Below are 19,191 nucleotides of genomic sequence, written 5' to 3' on the forward strand. Positions count from 1 at the left end.
AAATATAGATGTCGTTTTTATTTCGTGATTGGGCGATTTCAAATTTCGCTCCTAATTTACACATCGATGTTGTTAAGCATAAAGCCAAGTTCATGCGAAAGCATTATAGTACTATATTGTACATAATTTAACCAATCAATAGCGACTACGTAGTTACCGCGTAGATTTTGCCGCGCAAACGTTACGGTTGTCGCTTAAAAACAATTAATTGAATATATTGGTTATTTTGACATTGTAAGTTAAGTACTATTTATTGCTAGTTCAGTTATTCTTCCTGTTTTGACATTGATGTGTTAGAACGTAAAATATTTTATGTTAAAAGGTTCTATAGAAAAAGTTGTTAATACTTTATGATTTTTTGATACTAATCTATTAACAATTATTTAAAATTATTAATGTTTTATCGTCTACATATACTTAATAATGTCGTTAAATGTTTGATAATATCGAAACAAAACAAATTATAAGTAAGGGGGTTTTAAACGAAAACAATTATTTAAACAAACTTTCATGTAATTAAATCAGCTGCCACCAAACCTTGTTATCAAATAAAATAAATTTTAAATTTATTTGTTATAAAGAAATAGTGTTCTCTAATTTCTATTATTTTTATATTTTCTACTGATTCAATTTATATGTATATACAAAATCTTCATTTTAGATAAATTTATACATAATGATTGAATCTGACCAAAGTGACAAAGAAACACAGAATGAAATACCACCTTCAAAAATTTCTGATAATCCTGTAGATACAACTGAACTTAGGCAGAAAAGGTTACGCGAAGAAACCTCAGAGGATGAAAAATTAGATTTACCTTCTAAAAAACTATGTACGTCTATTGATGAAAAAATATCTGAAAATATTTCAGAAGCAAATGATACTGCTGAAGAAGTAAAAGAAAATTCAAAGAATATAGATATTCATGATAAGAAGGACAAAATTAACTTAGTTTCGGAGGAAAATAAAAATGAATCTGCAAAAGAATCACATGTTGGAGTATCTGATATTAAAAATAATGAAATGTCAATTACTAATGATATTGCAAATAAAAAAGAAAATGAGTCTAATATTTTAACAGATGTAAAGCAACAGGTAATGTATAAATTATGTATTTAAATTTTAGTCTACAAGCAATGCTGAACGATATATAAATGTAATATTCAAAATATTACATTTTTTAATAGTTTGCATTTATTTTTTTGGGATAGGGAAACATACATTTAGAAACTGTATCAAATTTTAATACAAATAGTGCAGCAATAGAAGAAAAGACAGAAGTGGAAGAAGAAGATAATGTTAAATCAAAAAAGAAAAATAAAAAATTCCAAATTGAAGATGCTGAAGTAGTGGAAGGTTTGGAACTTTCTGTAGAGTGTGCTAGTGATAAAGAATCTTCAAGTTCTTCTGAAAGTGAAAGTGGAAAAGATAAACAACTTAAGCCAAAAACCATAATTGTAAAAGCAAAACCCAATGATTCAGAACTTGATATTAGTTCTTCTGAAGCAGATAAATCAGATTCACAAGAGACACTTGAAATTAAACCTAAACAAACTGGAAAGAAAGAGAAAAAAAGAGGTAGGACTTCTTTCAGCAAAACAAAAAATACTGACTCTGAAGAAAATAATGATGATATTTCCGATGAAGATTATAGTCCAAAAACTAAGAAGAAACTCAAGAAAGCAGGAGCAAATAAAAAATTTACAAAATCAGCCACAGAATCGAAAAAGGGGGGAGGTAGAGCAAGAAAGAAAGTTAAGAAACCCGTTGAAAATGTGGATGGTGAAGATGAAAATTCTAATATAACAGAGGATCTAAAGTCAGAAGAGAATACATCTGATAGAAAATCTGTGAAAAGCAAAAGTGAAAATGAAAGTGACAGTGAAGATGATTCTCAAAATGAAAAAAGTAAAACCAAAGTAAGTTTAATAATATTTCTGCATCATATTTTATGTTTTCAAAATTATGTTTTTATGTTCTTCTAGAAACCTGATGATAACAGAAAAATACAATTGTTAAAAAAATATATTAGACTTGCTGGAATACATGTAAAATCTTATAATGATCTTTGGGCTAGTTGTAAATCAAATGCTGCTAAAGTAAAGTGTCTTAGAGAGTTGTTAGCAAAAAATGGAATTAATGGCAGACCAACCATAGAAAAATGTAAAAAAGCCAAAGAAAAAAATGAAAGCCTTAAGGATGTTGCTGAGTTAAATACTAGCAATATTATTTCAGAAGGTTTGTTACATTATGAAACCTATAAGAAATAAATATCTTAATAATAAAAATCTTAATAATAAAAAATTTCAGGACGTGTTACACGTGCTCAGAGAAATAAGGAATCAACAAAAACACCAGAAACGCCTACAAAACATCGTGAAGCACGCAGTACATTTAAAAGAGTTTTAACTGTTGTTGACAGTGATTCAGAATGAAGTGTTATGAACTTTTAACCCTTTAACCTACGACGTCGAGTTATTCGTGGTACGTCCTTCGTGCTACATGCGACAAACATTTCTTTTTCTTGGCCGCATTCGGACGTGCAGGTATATTTTCTTGAAAAATCCTTAAAAATCTTGTTCAATGATCAATTGGTAGTAATTATTTATCAAATATCTTGTAATATAAACTTCAAACGCTCGGACAGATCGTGAAAGGGCTCGACGTCTGACCGACTCTGCCGGTGGTTACGGCACACGCTGTTGGAACTTAAATTGTAGGGCAAAGGGTTAAAAAAATGTGTAAAACATCAATATTATTTGTTTACTTACCTTCTGTGGTAAGTATATATGTCATATTTATTAAAAAAAAAAAAGAAAAAAGAAAAAAAGAAAAAAAAAATTGTGCACACACAACATATTACATATTCAGAAAAAGCTGGTAATCAATGAATTTGATATCAAAAGATATATTGAGATTACGAGATTGAGATATTGCAGTAAAAAAATACTTACATAAAAATCATTATAAGAATTATTTATTATGATGTAAAAGATTTTATAACAGATCTGCCTTTAAACTTAGAATGTAAAAGATTTGTATATCTCAAATTGATTTATGTCTTTTGGATATGTTTAATTAATTTTTGACGAATTAAAATTAATTTTTTCATGAAATTGTACAGAATAAGAAATCAAAATAATAGAATAGCATTCCTTGTTATTTCAGAGTTTATAAAAACATTTAGAGCTTTTAATAAATATATTGCTTGTAGAGCTCTAGTTATATATAGAAATTAATTAATATTTCTGGATTAAACTTTATATAAAATATAATACAATATGCGTAATTTTATATATAATTTATATTTGCTTAAAATTCTCTTGAAGATTAGTAAGTCATAATTTGATAGAATACTATAAGATATTTCTGAATGCACATATCTTTCTTCTGAAAACAGTTAAAATTATACTCATTTTATTAATTCATTCGCAAAAGTTATTATAGAGCTTCAGTAATAAAATATTCTAACATAAAAGTAATGACTAAAATAAGATAAAGGTCAAATTGTTTTATATATTATCTTTTATAATAAATTGTATAATGACTTAAAATGTAATATAAATGTACGTATATAACGAATATTTGTTGAAAAAATGATTTAGATACTTAGTAAAAATATATATTTTTATACACATGATTGTGTACAATGTTTGTTTTTCAATATGATGTACATTTCATACTGACAAATATGTACAACAAATTAAAGCTGCATAATGCACTGTATTTTATAACAAATAACACATAATATTAAAAAAAGATGCTAGATTATTAAAAATAGTGTAATATAAAGTAATATTTCCTGATTAGTTATTTAATTTGTGGATGTAAAAAATTTGAAATACATTCCTTACTACAAAATATCTTTTTCTCTTTAACTGCGAATCTCCCATTTAACAAATTTTTATTACAAATATAACAACGGAAACATGCTTCTGTTGCATGAAAATTTAAATCTTTAACAGCAACACCTTGTTGATCTGCTGCAATTACTTTCTCACACATGTTACACGTTTTTGCATATGTTTTTTGATAACACAAGAGACATAATGGACGATCATTTTCTGTGATGTACTGTTTCCCAGCCAATGGAACATCACAATCCCAACAGCAAAAATGTTTTACGTGATAATTATGTCCTTCTGCGACAGTATACTCTCGCACAAAAATAAGCTGAAAAATATAAGATAATATAAAATTTATTATTATGAAGTAGAGATGAAATTTTTTGGAAACCTTTTTAAGTATGTTGTACATACCTCATCACAAGCAAAACATCTAGGAATTCCTAAAAGTGTTGCTAAATCTCTACCACAGTATAATTTGTTTTTATAATAAAAGTATACCAAATCTACTAATAATTCATTACACATACTACACATAAAACACCCTGGATGCCATACTGCATTTTTAGCTTTATCCGTAATTACCGCAACATCACCAACATGGAACCCTTCATCGCATTTATGGCACTTTTGTGATTTAGAATCTATTGTTAATTCCTCCATGGCACTTTTAAGATGTGTTATATTCGGAACATGGTGTTCCAATTGTTTTGCTGTAGAATTAGTTTCATAAGGAAAAATCTGGTTTTCCAATTTCTGGGAATGAAGGGTAGTGGATGGTGTTGTAAAACTATTTACTGTTGCTTGATAATTATTAATATCGAAGATCTGTGGATATATTTGTGATGATGTCGCTGGTAAAGGAAATGAATTTTCTACTACTTTTGAAGGAGTTTGTGATTTACTTTCTGTTAGATTTTCTGTATTGAAACCTGTAGAATACAAAGGATCAGATTTAACTAAGTTTGAATTAGTTTTCATTATTTCCATTTCTGTTTTTATTGGTCCAGAATTATGAATATCCTTTTTTACTTTTTGAAGTTTATCCTTTGATGGAATTAACATTCCAGGATATTTTACACTACTAATAGTAACTGTTTTATCAGCTCCTTTACTTGTGTTTGTGGGAATATTTTCATTTTGTAATCCAAAAGCAATGTTTCTACATAATGAGTTGTTTGAATCTGAACTTTTTGCGAAATTGGGAATATTGGATACCTGTCCTTGATTTTCTTGATTACTATACTTATTTGTGAGCTTTTCGCGTATATACATTAGACCCTTTTCGTCTAGTGTACTTCTAACTATATCATTTGCATGTACTGTACTAGGTGGTAGCAAAGCATCTGCTAATAGAGCTTCTACAATATCAACATTATCATTTATTGGTTTTGAATGTATCAGAGAGGTGGATGGACTTTTTACTACATCTTTGTATACTTCTTTGTGATATCTTGATGGAGTACAAAGTGATGTCACTTCAGAATTAACATTTGTGATTGCTGCATCATTTAAATACTTCAAGTTTTCAGTTGTTGGCACATCTTTTGCAATATCCTGATTATTACTTTTATTAATTTCATCACCTTTATTGATTATATTATATTTTTCAAAAATTGGAATATTCTCAATATTACTACTGTTACTTGTATCTAAAGGAGTAGAAAAGTTATGTACACTTAAATTTTCATATAAATTCTTCTTAGGTGAACTTTTTGGAGCAAAACTGCTTGGTGTACGTAATTGAACAAAGTTTGGTGGCACATTAAGTTTATTTTGTGGACTATGATGTTGCAGATCTGTTGCATTTACAGGTGTTATTAATGATCCATCAAATGGACGAGCACTTAATATCTATAGTAAATAATATATATATAATGTATTAATAAATAAATATGTATATTACTAGATTTAATTTATATATAATCAAATTTAATTGGTGATTAAATTTTTAATGTATAATAATATCTTACCTTTGTCACTGTTCCTTGCCCCACATATTTTTTTATGTTTTCTAAATACCTCTCAAATTGTTTTTTCTCTTGATCACTTAACTTATCACAAGTTTTATAATCTATGTCATGAAGAGGTAACTGTTTTTGTAATAATTGTCTCCTCAAAGCTGCACCAGGTGAACCCTTAATGGGCAATTTTTCCATAGGTAAAGCTTTCATATAGTCTACAGCAAGTTCTTTTGTTGTATCTGGTGGCACCCATTCAAATGCTTCTTCCGCATGTTCTTTTCCACTGTTTATATGTAATACTAAAAAATTTAATAAAAAGGTATTATATTGTATATATATTGTGTATATTATCTTAATTTAGTGGTATTTACATATTGATTTTTTCTTATATTTTCTTGAGGTCCCAAACAACAAATCAAATTGTGGAAAATCGTCATCATCAACATCATGATCATCTTTACTGCATTTACAATTTTTACAAATTTTTCTCCAAAAATGTAAATCCAAACCTGGACATGCAGCTTTACAAAGAACGCAAGGTGCTCCTGCCCCAGCCTCATGTGCCAATCGAGGCTAAATAAAATGATTGTAATAATTTAGAAATTTCAAAAGCAATTAATCTTATCAATAACCTCTAGAGGATTAAAAATTGTAGGTATTTATAACTGATAAATTCAAATAAAATTTTCTACGGTTGTATATTACTTTTAGTTTACTAAATATACTTAATGATTAAATTATTTTGAATTATATATAAATAATAATAAAATGAATAATAAATGTAAACAGATATTATATTACAAAGGAAAACGAAAAAATATATCTCTAAGTATACTCTAAAATCGCTTCTTTAAATTCTCACTTTTCTTTTCCGATTTTCCAATTCTAGCAACCATTTCGGACGATCATTTACATCTGTATTATTCATTTCTAATTAATTTCTTATCTTTTATTATAAAAATTGAAATTATATTTGTTACACCCAGTTGACACTTGCACAAACGTGTGACTCATCACTATGCCACATTAAAGCAGTGCTTATGTCCCCCCTTCTACTATACTCGATAAGTGGGGCCCACTCACATAATGAAATCTTCCTTCAAAAAGATTTCATATATACATACACTATATATCGTACATTTTCACAATACTCAGAATACTTCACATATTCAATTCAGAGTTCAGTGTTATCTTATTATGTAGGAAAAGATATATATTAATATTTTTTATTTATCTAACATGTGTAATATTTGGTATAAATTATTTTCTTCATTTTTATAAAAAATTTTTATTGTAAAAAAATTAAGATATACTTATTTTAACAGAGAAGATTTGTTATAATTTGAGTAGTACTATCAATAAATAAACTATACATGAAAATAATACAAATGTTTGAAGAATTCTATAATATATACATGCTTCTTTATCTGTATACTGAATATATACAAAAAAGGCTCATTTGAATATAACTTCAGCATGTATTGTTTACCTTCTGCTATATCTATTAAATTTTTCAATCAGTTCCAAAAGCGGTATCAAATTCTTCTTGTGAAATCTGAAATAATTACTCTTCTTTAAAAATATATATATGAGCGTTTATTTTTTAGGGAAATTTTCATTTCAAAAATTATATTAAACGTACCTTTTTCTTTTTTAACTTTTTAATTAATGCTATGTCTTTTGCTAAATCTTTGATATCTTGTTCATTCATCTTTCTTTTTCGCTTTTTTGTTGAGTTTTCTGACATCTTCTGCTTCATTTTTTTCTCTTTCCTTTTTTTACGATTTTCTTGCTTTTCCATTTTCTTTTTTTTATTTTCAGACCATGGTTCAGTTTGTTTACATTTACGTTTCTGTGCCTTAGGCCATATTCCAGTATCTCGAAAAATCTTTAATTTTTCTAAACGACTTTTTTCTTTTTGTTTATCTGAATATGTAATTGAATTGATATCAGTATCTTCTTCTTGAAAATTTGACATATCTTTTCCTTTAAGTTCCGGCATACGAGGCATTCGTAATAACCCAAAACCCATTGCAAGCTTTCCTAGATCAATATCTTTCAATCTTAATATTAAATTACATTCATGCTTATTGTATGCCTGGATATATGATACAAATGCTCTGTTGGCCTTGTCAAAAAAAGAGCGATCTTGTTTTTGTAAATTTCTCATACACATTAAACACTTTTTGTATGAAATAATGGATGGCTCCAAAACTATTTGCTGTAGATCTACTTTTTGATTTCTTTTAATAAATTCTACGTATGCATCTTCTGTTTTTAAGAGAAATAACAATGCATTTCCTTGGTTACCTATTCTAGCTGTTCTACCACATCTAGAGCAAATGATTAGCAAGTTACAACAAAATTATAAATAATAAAAAATTTTAAAGTTAGATCTACTCTTACCTATGAACAAAACTACTTGCTGAACATGGAGGATCATATTGTAATACCCAATCAACTTCTGAAATGTCAATACCACGAGCCATTACATCTGTACAAATTAAAATTCCACTTTCAATAGATCGAAAATCGTTGAATACTTTGTACCGCTTGTTTTTCATTTTGCCATGAATTGCAAATACTTGAATAGTTGGCAACATTCTAAAACCAAAACACGTTATAAGATGTATCTTGACAAAAATGTACCTAAATGGTTTATAATATAACTTACGTTTGTGTAACATGACTAAAATAATCAACACAAGCACAAGTGGATAAAAAAATCATATATTTTAAATCAGTCCCTTTATGCTGAATAAAATCTATCATTATAGATAATTTATATTCAGCATTTACAATGACATAATTATTTATTAAATTCGAAGGTGTAGAAATATTTGGTTTTTCTTTAACAGTTATCAGAGCTGGGTTTCTAAGTCCAGCTCTTATTAACTGCTGCAATTCCTTTGTTTGAGTTGCAGAAAATAAACCTGTTCTTCTGAGACGTGGTAAATAAGATAATATTGTATCTAACGTTGCAGAAAAACCTAGATCTAATAATCTGTCAGCTTCATCTAAGATCAGTACTTCCTATAAGTAACATTGCTAATAATTAATTTAAACAAAATATTACTATAAAAACATATATTATATTTAAATGTTAGTTACCAAAGATTTTACATATGCTGTCAAGTTTATACTTTTGCAATTAGACAACATATCTTCTAATCGACCAGGTGTGGCTATAATAATATTTGCTCCAGCCTTAAGTTTATCTGCATCTTCTGCAATTGTTGTACCACCAACAAGTAATGCTTGTTTTAAATCTGGTATATTATCCAGAAACTTTTGCAAAACTTCATTTATTTGGATAGCCAATTCTCTTGTAGGACTGATTATTATTGCTCCAATTTCTATAGGTTTCCATTTTTCATTTCTTTTCTGTTTTAAATTTAAGTAAATAATGATTATCTTTTTATCCAAAATATATAAATATGTATTAAACAAAAATAATCACAGGTTGTAGATTTCATATGATACCTGCAATATCTCTAAGAGTGGAACTAAAAACGCAATTGTTTTTCCACTCCCTGTTACTGCTTCTGCAGCAACATCTTTTCCTTTTAGTAGTAATGGTATGGAAGCTGCCTGTGTATAATGTAAACAAAATTTTAAATTTACAAAATTTGTAACTATTTTAAACTATTAACATTATTTTATCAAAGGATTCAAATCTAAAATTTTTCATAACTTTATAATTTTCATTGCTATAATTTACCTGCACGGGTGTCATATAAGGAAAGTTCAACTCTTCAATGGTTTTTAATACAGAATCACTTAAAGGCAATTCTAATTCTTTCCAATTTTGTGTTTTCATTATGAATTATTAAATTTTAAGTTAAAGTAAATTAAAAAATTAAAAAATATATAATTTTAACGTTACTTTTTTTCTAATATAATTTAATAGAGTTTTATAGGTTATGTTGAACATACCATTACTACTAGTATAGATTACGATGTAAATCAAATTGCAGATGATTTATACGTACATATAGAATACTTTGATAACCTTATCGTAGATTTTTCAAATATCATTTATATAAATCAATTTTTAGTTTTAGCATATATTTAATATTTTTGAAATGTGTTTACTGTGAGATGTGGAAACTTTATATTAAATTAAATGTAAAATGTAACTATAAAAGGAAAGAGATATAAATAAAACGTATTCAACAAGTTTTCGTGATTAAAATTTAGATCATAAAACATTTTATAGGAAGTTAAAAATAAATAAACCATCATGTACAAATTGGCTTTTAACGCATTGAGTTTATTTTGATGTTTTTTTTTTTAAATCTCTTCCATATAAAATTTGTGTCTAACGATGCCACACATTCAACTATCTCTCAGATAAGGATCGTCCTTGCCTTTATTTCTTTTATGTACACGACTAGGTCTAAGGCCGTAATTCAATTTGTTTTTTTCAATGCCATACTATCTGACAGTATTTGTTTATACACAAGAGGTACACAATATATTTAATTGTTATAACAATTTTAGATATTCGACGCAATAAATTCTTCAATCTAGTGGACAATAAAATATTGTTACCTTTTTGAAAATTTCTTCAATACTTCCCTTAATTTATAATTCATGTTATCTATAATAAAAAGTAATGTTCATTTATAAAGACATTACATAGATTACATAATACTTATCTAAATTAAGCTTGAGAAAAAGAAAATTTAATTTAAAAATTGAATGTAATCAATGCAATGTTCCTTGTATAATTTTTAAATCTATTTCTACTACTTGTATCTATTTTAATACGAATATAAGATCGATAAATATTACTGTAAACATATTATTCCATAAAAAAAGGATATCGAAATTTTATATTTTAAATCAATAAACAAAAACTAATACATTTGTACCTCTTTATATATGCAGATGGTTTTTTTCACGACAGGATCGTCTGTCGGATCGTTTTAAACGTTACTTGTCAGATCCTTTTTCTCTTATACATTTTTTCTAATTAGATTTATTCTTTGCTTTGAGGATCTTATGTATTAGCATCTCATAACAAAATCCGTCATCAACAAATCGCAAAATTTGAAAGTTGACTTCAATTATTTCAATATCATGTCATTTAATTTTGTACAATTAAACGCAATTTGATGAAATTTTGAAGAATTATATCGACCTGTTCCTGTGCTTCTTATCCACTGCAGCAAGATATGAAATACGAAAGCGCGAGCAGAAAAATATGTCATATGTTCTATTTTTTACATTATACCAATAATTACTTTGTGTAAAAAAAAGTTTTACTCGCGTGATGTTCACAATTACTCCGTTTTTGAGTACTCAAATCTCCGAAGATACGTTTACTACCAGACTATTGGATAGCTCTCTGTATCAACCTTACAGGTTGAATTTTGGTTTAATGAATGTTTACAAAGTAGTGTGAGTTATGATAATTAAAAGTGAAATTTCTTTAATTTTAATATTTCTTGCAGTATTTTATAGTCACAGTCCCTCATTTCTTTCATTTCCTAATATAATGCATAGGCACCACCTACCTACCAATACAATTTTGAAATTGTTTGTTTGCCAATTTTCCTTTTACATTTCATATATTTCTATAAATTAATCTCAAAGATTATGTTTGTTTTTTGTTGTAACATTTAAATTAATAATATAGTAGTACACCGTGGTAAGTTGTATACTGAAATCTGTCTCATATGATTAAGATTTAAATACAATTTGAGGGACTAAATGTTATTGTGGGTCCTCTGTAATTAACTAACCCACTTCAAAGTCACTTTCAAGATGATCAGCACTTCATTTTAGGTTATTACTATTTTATAAATTTTTCTTTTTTGTAAAAGTGACTGATTATTATCTGAATTAAATAAAACGCATACTATTTTTGTTTTGAGTTTGGAATGATATTGCTATTATTAATAGAGAAAAGAAAGAAGAGTGAAACTTACAAAATTGCTTATAGATATATCGACGCATAGAACAAGCAAGAAAGTCATTTTAAGTGCCTAACGCCATCATGAAAGTAACTTAAATTTATAAACTTTATTCTACCTCTGCAGAATACTAGTAGTTTTTTCTTCCTTCATCCATTTCTGATTGAAGCTACTGATTGTGCGGCAAAATCACTGGTATAGTTTGCTGCGCTCCTGGAGGTGGTTGCGGCGGTAGGTATTGCATGTGCTGCGGTGGTATCGGTATATGAGGAGGAATTATAGGACACATTATTGGATAACTTGGAGCATGGCCTTGAGGAGGTGGTGGAGGATATGTGGGTTGTGGAGTACCAGGAGGATTGTAAGTGCCTGGTGTGTGTGGTGGATTAGGATTAGCTGGAGAGGGGGTTTGACTTGGTGGTTGTTGAGCAACATGAGGGTGTGGATGTGTATGTGGGCCCATGTACTGAATACCAGGAGCCTGTGGTCCTGGTGAGTCATGATGATGATAAGGTGTTGCCATATGTGGCGGTGGTGGTGGTGCCTGAACCATGCGTACCATCTGTTGATATGCTGGTTGAGTAGGATAAGGCACCTGGAATGGTGGATGTAGAGGTGCTGGTGCCATTAAAGGCTGTCCAGTTGCTGCTACTACTTGCATCTGAGAGGCTATATCTTGAGCACGATGTTGCGCATGCATTACTGGTACTGAAATAAGCAGAATAACATGCAATTTTATGATTATCTCGAAAGAGATCTATGTTTTTGGAAAAAACTGAATATAAAACATTTATTAATAAATAGAATATTGGAAATAAGATGCAGATACCTAGATACTGACCCTTCCGGAACCTTGTCACAGGTTGAGTCGGTGGCTGACTGAACGCAGTTGGTGGTTGGCTAGTCATTACATATGCTGGCATGACTACAGTCGTAGGCATAGTTGCTCCAGTATATTGAGGTGTTTGTGGTGTGTGTGGTCTACTTGGTGTTGGTGTACTTGGAGATCGCTGAAGGTATAATATTTATATTATTATTCAATATTACATTATCGCTAATTTCTAATCTAATAAGTGGTAGCTTACCGGCGTGAAAGCTTTAGTATTTGGATTGAATTCTTTAGCATTTGGATTTAACGTTGATTTTTTGAAAGCCGTCGTTATTTTATCGGCAGTAGCTTCTTGTGGGGCTTGGGTTACAGGGGGGGTGTTAGTAGAAGTTTGTTGTTGTTGTTGTGATTGGGGAGGACTTGTAGATCGCAATGGTAATGGACCTGGTGGTGGTTTACTAGTGACCACAGTTTCTTCTGGAACAGTTTGATTTTGATGTGATTGCTGTTGTTGTTGCTGCTGTTGTGGAGGGTTTGGATGCTGTTGCTGTTGTTGCTGTTGCGGTTGCGGTTGCTGTTGCGACGATTGTGACGTTGTGTGCTGGTGTGATGATTGATGATGTGTCTGAGTAATTTGTGGTGAATTATGAGTATCTTGCTGATGTTGGTGTTGTGGTTGCTTTCTGGTAACAGGTGGTGTATCTTGTGCTGGTGTTTCTGCTAATTTGAACTCTGATGCAAATTGCCTCAATTCTGAATGTTGTTCTTCTCTACTACGTGGTGTTGGTACCTTTAATGATATATACGTTCCATAATTTTGTACACATAAAGTAGCTTAAATATAATTGATAGAAAAAGTATTACTTTTCTGTGATCTGATTTATGGGGAACTATCTCACATCGTTGTCCTTCAACAGAATTTTGTTGTTGTAATTGACCATGCTGTTGATGCGATGACTGCTGCTGTTGATGAGGAGTGGTAACATTCGTTTGTGGGAATGGTGCTGGTGGTGCTTTATCTGCTTGATATACTTGTTGTCTGCCGGGCCGTTCACGCTTTTCTGTATTTATTTTAGATGATGATGTCTGTTGTTGCTGTGGTGGAAAACTGACTTGTGGTACAGAAGGTGTTGCCTGAGATTGCGGTTGTGATTGTTGAATCACAGGTACTATTAAATATAAATTTGATTAAAGGAAATGTACGAATTATTTTTATGTTTCTATATTTTATTGTTATGAATGTAATTAGTACCTGGTGGTGGTGGTTGTGATGCTGGTGTAGGCACAAATGGTGGTGGAGGGTTGTTATATGTAACCACTAGTCCCAGATTTATTGATACTGGATGCTGTACTGAAGGATGAGCACTTTGCATTCCAATAGGAAGATTCGAATTTGGAGGAATGTTCACATTTACATTGGACGGAGATTGTTGATTAAAGACATTTTTATTAGCGGTTGCAGGTCCTGGCGAAGGCGGTGGTTCACTAGATCTCATCAGCTTTGCACTATTTCCATTTTTCTTCTTCAGTGGAGGTGGAATATATTTACCTTCAGTAGGTCTCACCTAAAATTATGTAAAATTAATAGAAGATAAATAATTCCACACTTTTTAAATATAACTATAACAGTAGCAAGAAACTGCACCACAGCTGCAAATCTTTCTTCTTCATCACCATTTTCCAGCTCTAATCTTGCTTTGTAATTTGGTTGTGACTCTATTTCATTTGCAATTTCTGCAGCCTTTTGTTCTTGTTCTTTGTAATCTTTTGTATCTTTTCTCTGAAGCGGTAATGTATAAGCAGCCAAAGTTGGTTCATATGTTGTTTGAACACCATACTTTTGTTCATTTTTGCGAAACATATCATTAGCATCCCATCCATTCTAAAGTTAATTTTATATGTATACATGAATACATTACTTATGTATGTATTTAGATTCTTTTTATTATTATAAATATTATATACTTACTGTTGTACCATCCAATTTTAAGTCATCTCCATTCATAGTAGCAGGAGGAGCATCCCAAGGCTCCAATTCTTTCTCACCAACTACACCATTATATTTACTAATAGCAGTGTCTGTTCTAAATGAATCACGTATAGCGTAATCTAAATCAATATCCTTGGCAGACATAGTAATAATATCTTGTGGTTTAAAAATTAATTTTTCTACTACACTTTCTACACTAAATTTTCCTGTAACTTCCACACGATGTGCCATTTCTAAGACAACATCAAATTGGCTTGAGAAAGTGCGAAAAATACCTTCATACATTGAACCATTTAATGTTTGAATCTGCGATAATATAAATATATTACAATAAATATGAAAAGAGCTTTCAAAATTTATATTTTATATGCTTTATTAATGAAGAAAGTCAGAAAAAAATATTGTCTTTGTTTATTCTTATCAAATAACTCTATTACCTGTACAATATTGCCAACATGACTGGTTATGGCATGCATAAAATGGGCATTATTATATACCCCTTCAGCAGCAACACATCTTTCTTGTGGACCACGAGCACGTGGTGATCTGAAAATAAAATCATATTTATAAATCCAATATTGTCTTTAAATATCAAGAAACGAAAAAGTTTAGTAGTTGAACATTTAAAATTTGTTCAGTTTGAAAGGGATAAAGAAGGATATGGAAGATATATAATGAAACAAAAGAAAAAGATACCTGTTTGTGTTTGAACGATTCTTTCTTTTGCTATTCATTTTGCCACTCGACGAGGATTCTTCGCCAGTGGTTGGTGGAATTCTGCCGCCGGTTTGTTGCGGGCCTTCTCGTTTCCTAGTGGGGACCGGAATTTTGACTAATTTCCCGGTGACTACTTAACGTCAAAAAATATTTTCGATCGAATATCCCAACGCAGGGAGGTATTAACGATTTTTTTCTCCTTCAACGAACTCCTCGTTAGATATTTAAAATTTCAATTTCAAATATTTTTCGACCCCAAAGTGATTGACAGGAGGTATTAGCTACAACAACTACCAACATTCACGATCGGTTTTCGAATCACAATCGTTTATAGGTTATGCTCCAATGGTTATCTAAACACTCGTTCGCGAAAGTCTAGCGCGTGCGTGACTTTCGGATTTTGACAGACACAAGAGTGTAAGCAAAGAAAGCAGGAACACTTTGTATTCGAAGAGACGTACGGGGGAACACGGTCTGCTCGACACACGATATCTTGCTAGTGCGTGACGTAACTCCGTTCTCTTTACGCAGAAAATCACCTTTATGGAATTTTTGCGTTGACGGAGTTAAGAAACGAACAATAGTAGCCCCAAATAATGATTTCGGCCACGAAATTGTATTTCTATTTAATTAATCAACATGTGGTAAACGATAAAACTTAGCACAAGTCGCCTGATCAACCTGATCCCGGTGACTGTCAAATACAGTCGCCACCTAGTGAGAAGTTAATGCAAATTCTGATAAAGATCATTCGCAATGCTCTTTCTTAAAGAACCTATTTTCATTGAGACTTCCTTTTCTGGTGAAAATGCAGCTTTAATTATTACTTATAGTAACCCATATATATTTAGGAAGGATTTTGTTATTGAAGATTATTCGAAAACTTGTAAATTGAATTATATTTTTCAAAATATTCTATAACATATTTATATTTTAGTCGGTCTAAAAAAAATTGATGTGTTATATATCTAATAATTTCATTTTAAATTTCGATCAACTTGTCCATACGCATCTCTATTTCTCTCATCTCTGATTCTCGTTATAAACTGTGTGCAATTTTCGAATAATATTCTTCGTTCTATCGGAAATGAAATCGTCCATTTGACCCAAGATATGTACGCCTTGAATTATCCATTCAAATCCCTTATTTATCTTTTTCTCTCTATCAGTACGGTCAGTTGAACGGCTCGATAAGGCATTTGAAAGTTCTGATGAGGCACTTTGTTCCCTCGCAAATATTTTCTCTGTACCCATCATTATTATCTGGTGGACAATTCAATAATGATATACACCTTTGAATAATTTATAATCAAGGTATAGTGTTACTTACCAAAAATATTGCAAAAAGAAGTAATAAGGACGTTTTCATTTTTTCCAAATCAATTATATGTGTAATTATATGTACAAAAATAGTATCAAAGATTAATAATACTAAAAATGTTGATGAACAAAAAGTGAATGAGATTGTATTCTCAATGCAATCTACTTAGTTAACGTTCTTACAGTTATTTAATATGTGCCAGTCTCTTGATGAATTTATTTCTCTTATCCATATATTTTTCATCGGATGGTATTTGCTGACGTTAAATAAATGGTTTATATGTTTGATATTAAGCAATGTATTATTTCAAATGATTAAGCAATTTCTTTTGTAAGCACAATCATTATGTCACAATCAATCGTCGTATCCTTTCAAAAGTTGGTTGAATGATACATACATTTTTGTTCTTCTTACATTCATACATATATATATATTATTATTATACTCGTCAAAATATTAATTGATAAAACGGTACAATAGAAGAATGACGAAATTTTAATTAATTTAACTCATTAGCTTGCCTGTATTTAACTTACAATATGATACAAAATAATTGAGAATGAATAAAAGTAAACCTATTTGTAGCGAAATTAAATAAGAAAATACATTTTTCACAGAGTTAGTTATTGAAAAATTTTGTTGAACTTCTTCTCTTTCTCCATGTAGTTAATACATTTTCAAGCCTGAGGAAGTTTGGCTGTTCAGCTTTTCTGAGCTGCGGCGGCCTGAAGTTGATTGTTTAGATTTTGCGTAGCTTCTACGGCAATATCAACAGCCTGTTTCGTGAATTTCGCAAGATCTTCCTGGATTTTTCCAGAATGTTGGCCCAGAGATTTAGCGGCTTTGTCGGATTCCTTGAGTACGGTTTGAACTCCTTCTTGGAATTTAGTTTGCAATTCGTTCACTTGTTGCTGAGCGTTCGGAATTCCACTGTTAATATCTTCGACGACTTTGTTAAGCTTGACCTTAACGCCGTCCCATAGTCTTTCCAATTCAGGGGTCTTAGTTTTGACCTAAATAAACGTAAACAATATTTAAATTCTTATTACACTTTTTTTTAAGCCTAATCCACAGATTTTATTTACTTTTTTTATATCCTTGTCTTTTTCAAAACGATACAATTAAAAAATATTGTTTCATAGAAACTAAGTTTCTAAACATATTAAATCAAGTTCAGTTAACTAAATAGTTAATTATTACCTCTTCAGTAATGTTTTTCATGTAACTTTGGATGTTGGTAATGAAGTTGGTGCTCTGTTCCTTGACAGTTTTTACAATAGTCTCTTGATCGGGAATATTCCATTGTTCCTGAATTTGTTTGGCTAAATTGTTGATGTTCGTTTGAGCCTGATTGATAAGTTCGGTCAATTGAACTTCAGGAGATCCCTGAGAATTGGTAGTACTGGACGGAGCAACTTTAGCTTCCGAGACCAGTGCAATAGCGAAGATAATCGTGAAAATGGTTTTCATTTTTCTTGGATTTACTGTAAATCAACTAGAAAGTAACTGATGCGCTGGCTACACGAGCTACTGCTTTTATAGGCAATTCTTATCAAGGGTGCACGAGGGCAAGCCAATTATCTCATTAAGACGATGATGAATTGTGATTTTAGTATTCCTCTTTAGATGCTTTCAGAAGAAAGTCTTGAGAATTTTTCTCGATAACTATTAATCTCATTCAGTTTTTCAATGATTTATTCAAAACATAATAACGAGAAGAGTTTGATTACAACTTAATATCTACTAAAGATATTATCTGAAAATAGGTTAATACACGTTTATGAGTAAATATTTTATAGCATTAGTGCGTAAGATTGGGATGGATAATTCAATTTAATTTTGTTTTTTCTTCATCAAATAATAACATAGTTAAGTAAATGTTGTGATATATTCGTTAAGTTATGGTAAGTGATTATATATTTTTTCTTTCTCTCTCCGATAGTCGATTTTATATTGATATTCTCGAGTTAAAGTTCAAGATAAAAACGAAGTTTCAAGGCATTGCATTTCTCTCTGCGGAGGCATTACATTATCTTAGCGATTAAATACGATTGAAATTCACAAAAATATCAAAACTACCAAATTTACATTTATATTAGCTTATATATCTTCTTCCAACCATTATTACCACGAACATAAATACTATGTTCAGGAATTTGATATTCAAAAATATTTCAAGAAAGAGTAACTCCTCTACTAAGCAGTTACTTAATCACATTTTTGATCTTTGAAATTTGCTGTTAAATATGTATAAGATGCATTCATAGGAAGTTACGTCAAGAGGACAAGGTCTTGTGGAAAAATTTCTATTGATGCATTTGTTGATTCTTCTGTTGCATGTGTACTATCGATGCTACGGAGTTATTCCTTCAAAGTCCATATGGAACAGCTGGTTATCTATATGTGTACTGTCGGTCAATAGAAGCCTTGACCCATGACCATTTTGATTCTACTATTTGCAATACATTCATACACTTCCACCCGATTTTCATTCTACATTTTGTTTGATATTTATTCTGTATCAAAATCTACACGATTATGTATATATCAACTGATAATAACTGATAATAAATGTAGATTATCACGTTTATTTAAATATATAA

At 30.2% G+C, this 19,191-nt stretch overlaps 4 protein-coding genes across 15 annotated transcripts; 1 reads left to right on the forward strand and 3 right to left on the reverse strand.

Annotated features, from left to right (window-relative positions):
* Positions 1–91: 91 nt before the first annotated feature.
* Positions 92–3,862, forward strand: LOC100648808 (protein FAM133B). Of its 6 annotated transcripts, none has more exons than XM_012318970.3 (6): positions 92–234; positions 662–1,096; positions 1,213–1,579; positions 1,649–1,920; positions 1,987–2,239; positions 2,312–3,862. In XM_012318970.3, exons 2-6 carry the CDS (start codon positions 677–679, stop codon positions 2,434–2,436), a joined length of 1,437 nt encoding a protein of 478 aa, XP_012174360.1. In that variant the 5' UTR covers positions 92–234; positions 662–676; the 3' UTR covers positions 2,437–3,862. The 6 variants fall into 6 exon arrangements, 5 of the variants coding, with proteins under 5 accessions (XP_012174360.1, XP_003402629.1, XP_012174361.1 ...); XR_001099614.3 differs by having other exon boundaries at positions 93–234; positions 1,213–1,920; positions 2,312–2,547; positions 2,649–3,862; XM_003402581.4 differs by having other exon boundaries at positions 93–234; positions 1,213–1,920.
* On the reverse strand, positions 3,602–9,772 carry LOC100648348 (ATP-dependent RNA helicase DDX55). 6 transcript variants are annotated; one of them, XM_048411398.1, is made up of 9 exons: positions 9,532–9,772; positions 9,294–9,401; positions 8,922–9,194; positions 8,485–8,843; positions 8,217–8,414; positions 7,453–8,143; positions 7,300–7,382; positions 6,182–6,383; positions 5,870–6,109 (listed from the first exon to the last, which is right to left on the reverse strand). In XM_048411398.1, the coding sequence occupies exons 1-9, from the start codon at positions 9,628–9,630 to the stop codon at positions 6,098–6,100; spliced, it is 2,025 nt and encodes a 674-aa protein (XP_048267355.1). In that variant the 5' UTR covers positions 9,631–9,772; the 3' UTR covers positions 5,870–6,097. The 6 variants fall into 6 exon arrangements, with proteins under 6 accessions (XP_048267351.1, XP_048267357.1, XP_048267358.1 ...); XM_048411401.1 differs by lacking the exon at positions 6,182–6,383 and having other exon boundaries at positions 5,831–6,109; XM_048411409.1 differs by lacking the exon at positions 6,182–6,383 and having other exon boundaries at positions 5,896–6,109; positions 7,300–7,365; positions 9,532–9,771.
* Positions 9,773–10,062: 290 nt separating this feature from the next.
* Positions 10,063–15,987, reverse strand: LOC100648151 (ataxin-2-like protein). Of its 2 annotated transcripts, none has more exons than XM_012318968.3 (9): positions 15,247–15,987; positions 14,988–15,096; positions 14,530–14,856; positions 14,206–14,442; positions 13,813–14,125; positions 13,425–13,729; positions 12,817–13,350; positions 12,573–12,741; positions 10,063–12,439 (listed from the first exon to the last, which is right to left on the reverse strand). In XM_012318968.3, the coding sequence occupies exons 1-9, from the start codon at positions 15,282–15,284 to the stop codon at positions 11,901–11,903; spliced, it is 2,571 nt and encodes an 856-aa protein (XP_012174358.1). In that variant the 5' UTR covers positions 15,285–15,987; the 3' UTR covers positions 10,063–11,900. The 2 variants fall into 2 exon arrangements, with proteins under 2 accessions (XP_012174358.1, XP_003402623.1); XM_003402575.4 differs by having other exon boundaries at positions 12,561–12,741.
* An 883-nt stretch (positions 15,988–16,870) lies between these two features.
* On the reverse strand, positions 16,871–18,106 carry LOC100647796. The gene is made up of 2 exons (XM_012318967.3): positions 17,789–18,106; positions 16,871–17,601 (listed from the first exon to the last, which is right to left on the reverse strand). The coding sequence occupies exons 1-2, from the start codon at positions 18,056–18,058 to the stop codon at positions 17,290–17,292; spliced, it is 582 nt and encodes a 193-aa protein (XP_012174357.1). The 5' UTR covers positions 18,059–18,106; the 3' UTR covers positions 16,871–17,289.
* Between the last annotated feature and the right edge of the window lie 1,085 nt (positions 18,107–19,191).

Source organism: Bombus terrestris, chromosome 2 (assembly GCF_910591885.1).
Source record: "Bombus terrestris chromosome 2, iyBomTerr1.2, whole genome shotgun sequence".
NCBI lineage: Eukaryota > Metazoa > Arthropoda > Insecta > Hymenoptera > Apidae > Bombus > Bombus terrestris.

Bases quoted from the DNA above. Each gene is read 5' to 3' on its own strand.
- LOC100648808 (XM_003402581.4), top strand. From the start codon at position 677: ATGATTGAATCTGACCAAAGTGACAAAGAAACACAGAATGAAATACCA. The intron at 1,921-1,986 runs GTAAGTTTAATA...ATGTTCTTCTAG, and splicing joins ATGAAAAAAGTAAAACCAAA to AAACCTGATGATAACAGAAA. The intron at 2,240-2,311 runs GTTTGTTACATT...AAAAAATTTCAG, and splicing joins TAGCAATATTATTTCAGAAG to GACGTGTTACACGTGCTCAG.
- LOC100648348 (XM_048411394.1), bottom strand. From the start codon at position 6,738: ATGAATAATACAGATGTAAATGATCGTCCGAAATGGTTGCTAGAATTG. The intron at 6,384-6,672 runs GTGAGAATTTAA...CATTTTATTTAG, and splicing joins TGGAAAATCGGAAAAGAAAA to CCTCGATTGGCACATGAGGC. The intron at 4,175-4,260 runs GTATGTACAACA...TATATTTTTCAG, and splicing joins GATGTTTTGCTTGTGATGAG to CTTATTTTTGTGCGAGAGTA.
- LOC100648151 (XM_003402575.4), bottom strand. From the start codon at position 15,284: ATGAATAGCAAAAGAAAGAATCGTTCAAACACAAACAG. The intron at 14,126-14,205 runs GTGCAGTTTCTT...ACATAATTTTAG, and splicing joins AAGAAAGATTTGCAGCTGTG to GTGAGACCTACTGAAGGTAA. The intron at 13,351-13,424 runs GTAATACTTTTT...ATATCATTAAAG, and splicing joins ATAAATCAGATCACAGAAAA to GTACCAACACCACGTAGTAG.
- LOC100647796 (XM_012318967.3), bottom strand. From the start codon at position 18,058: ATGAAAACCATTTTCACGATTATCTTCGCTATTGCACTGGTCTCGGAA. The intron at 17,602-17,788 runs GTAATAATTAAC...ACGTTTATTTAG, and splicing joins TGAAAAACATTACTGAAGAG to GTCAAAACTAAGACCCCTGA.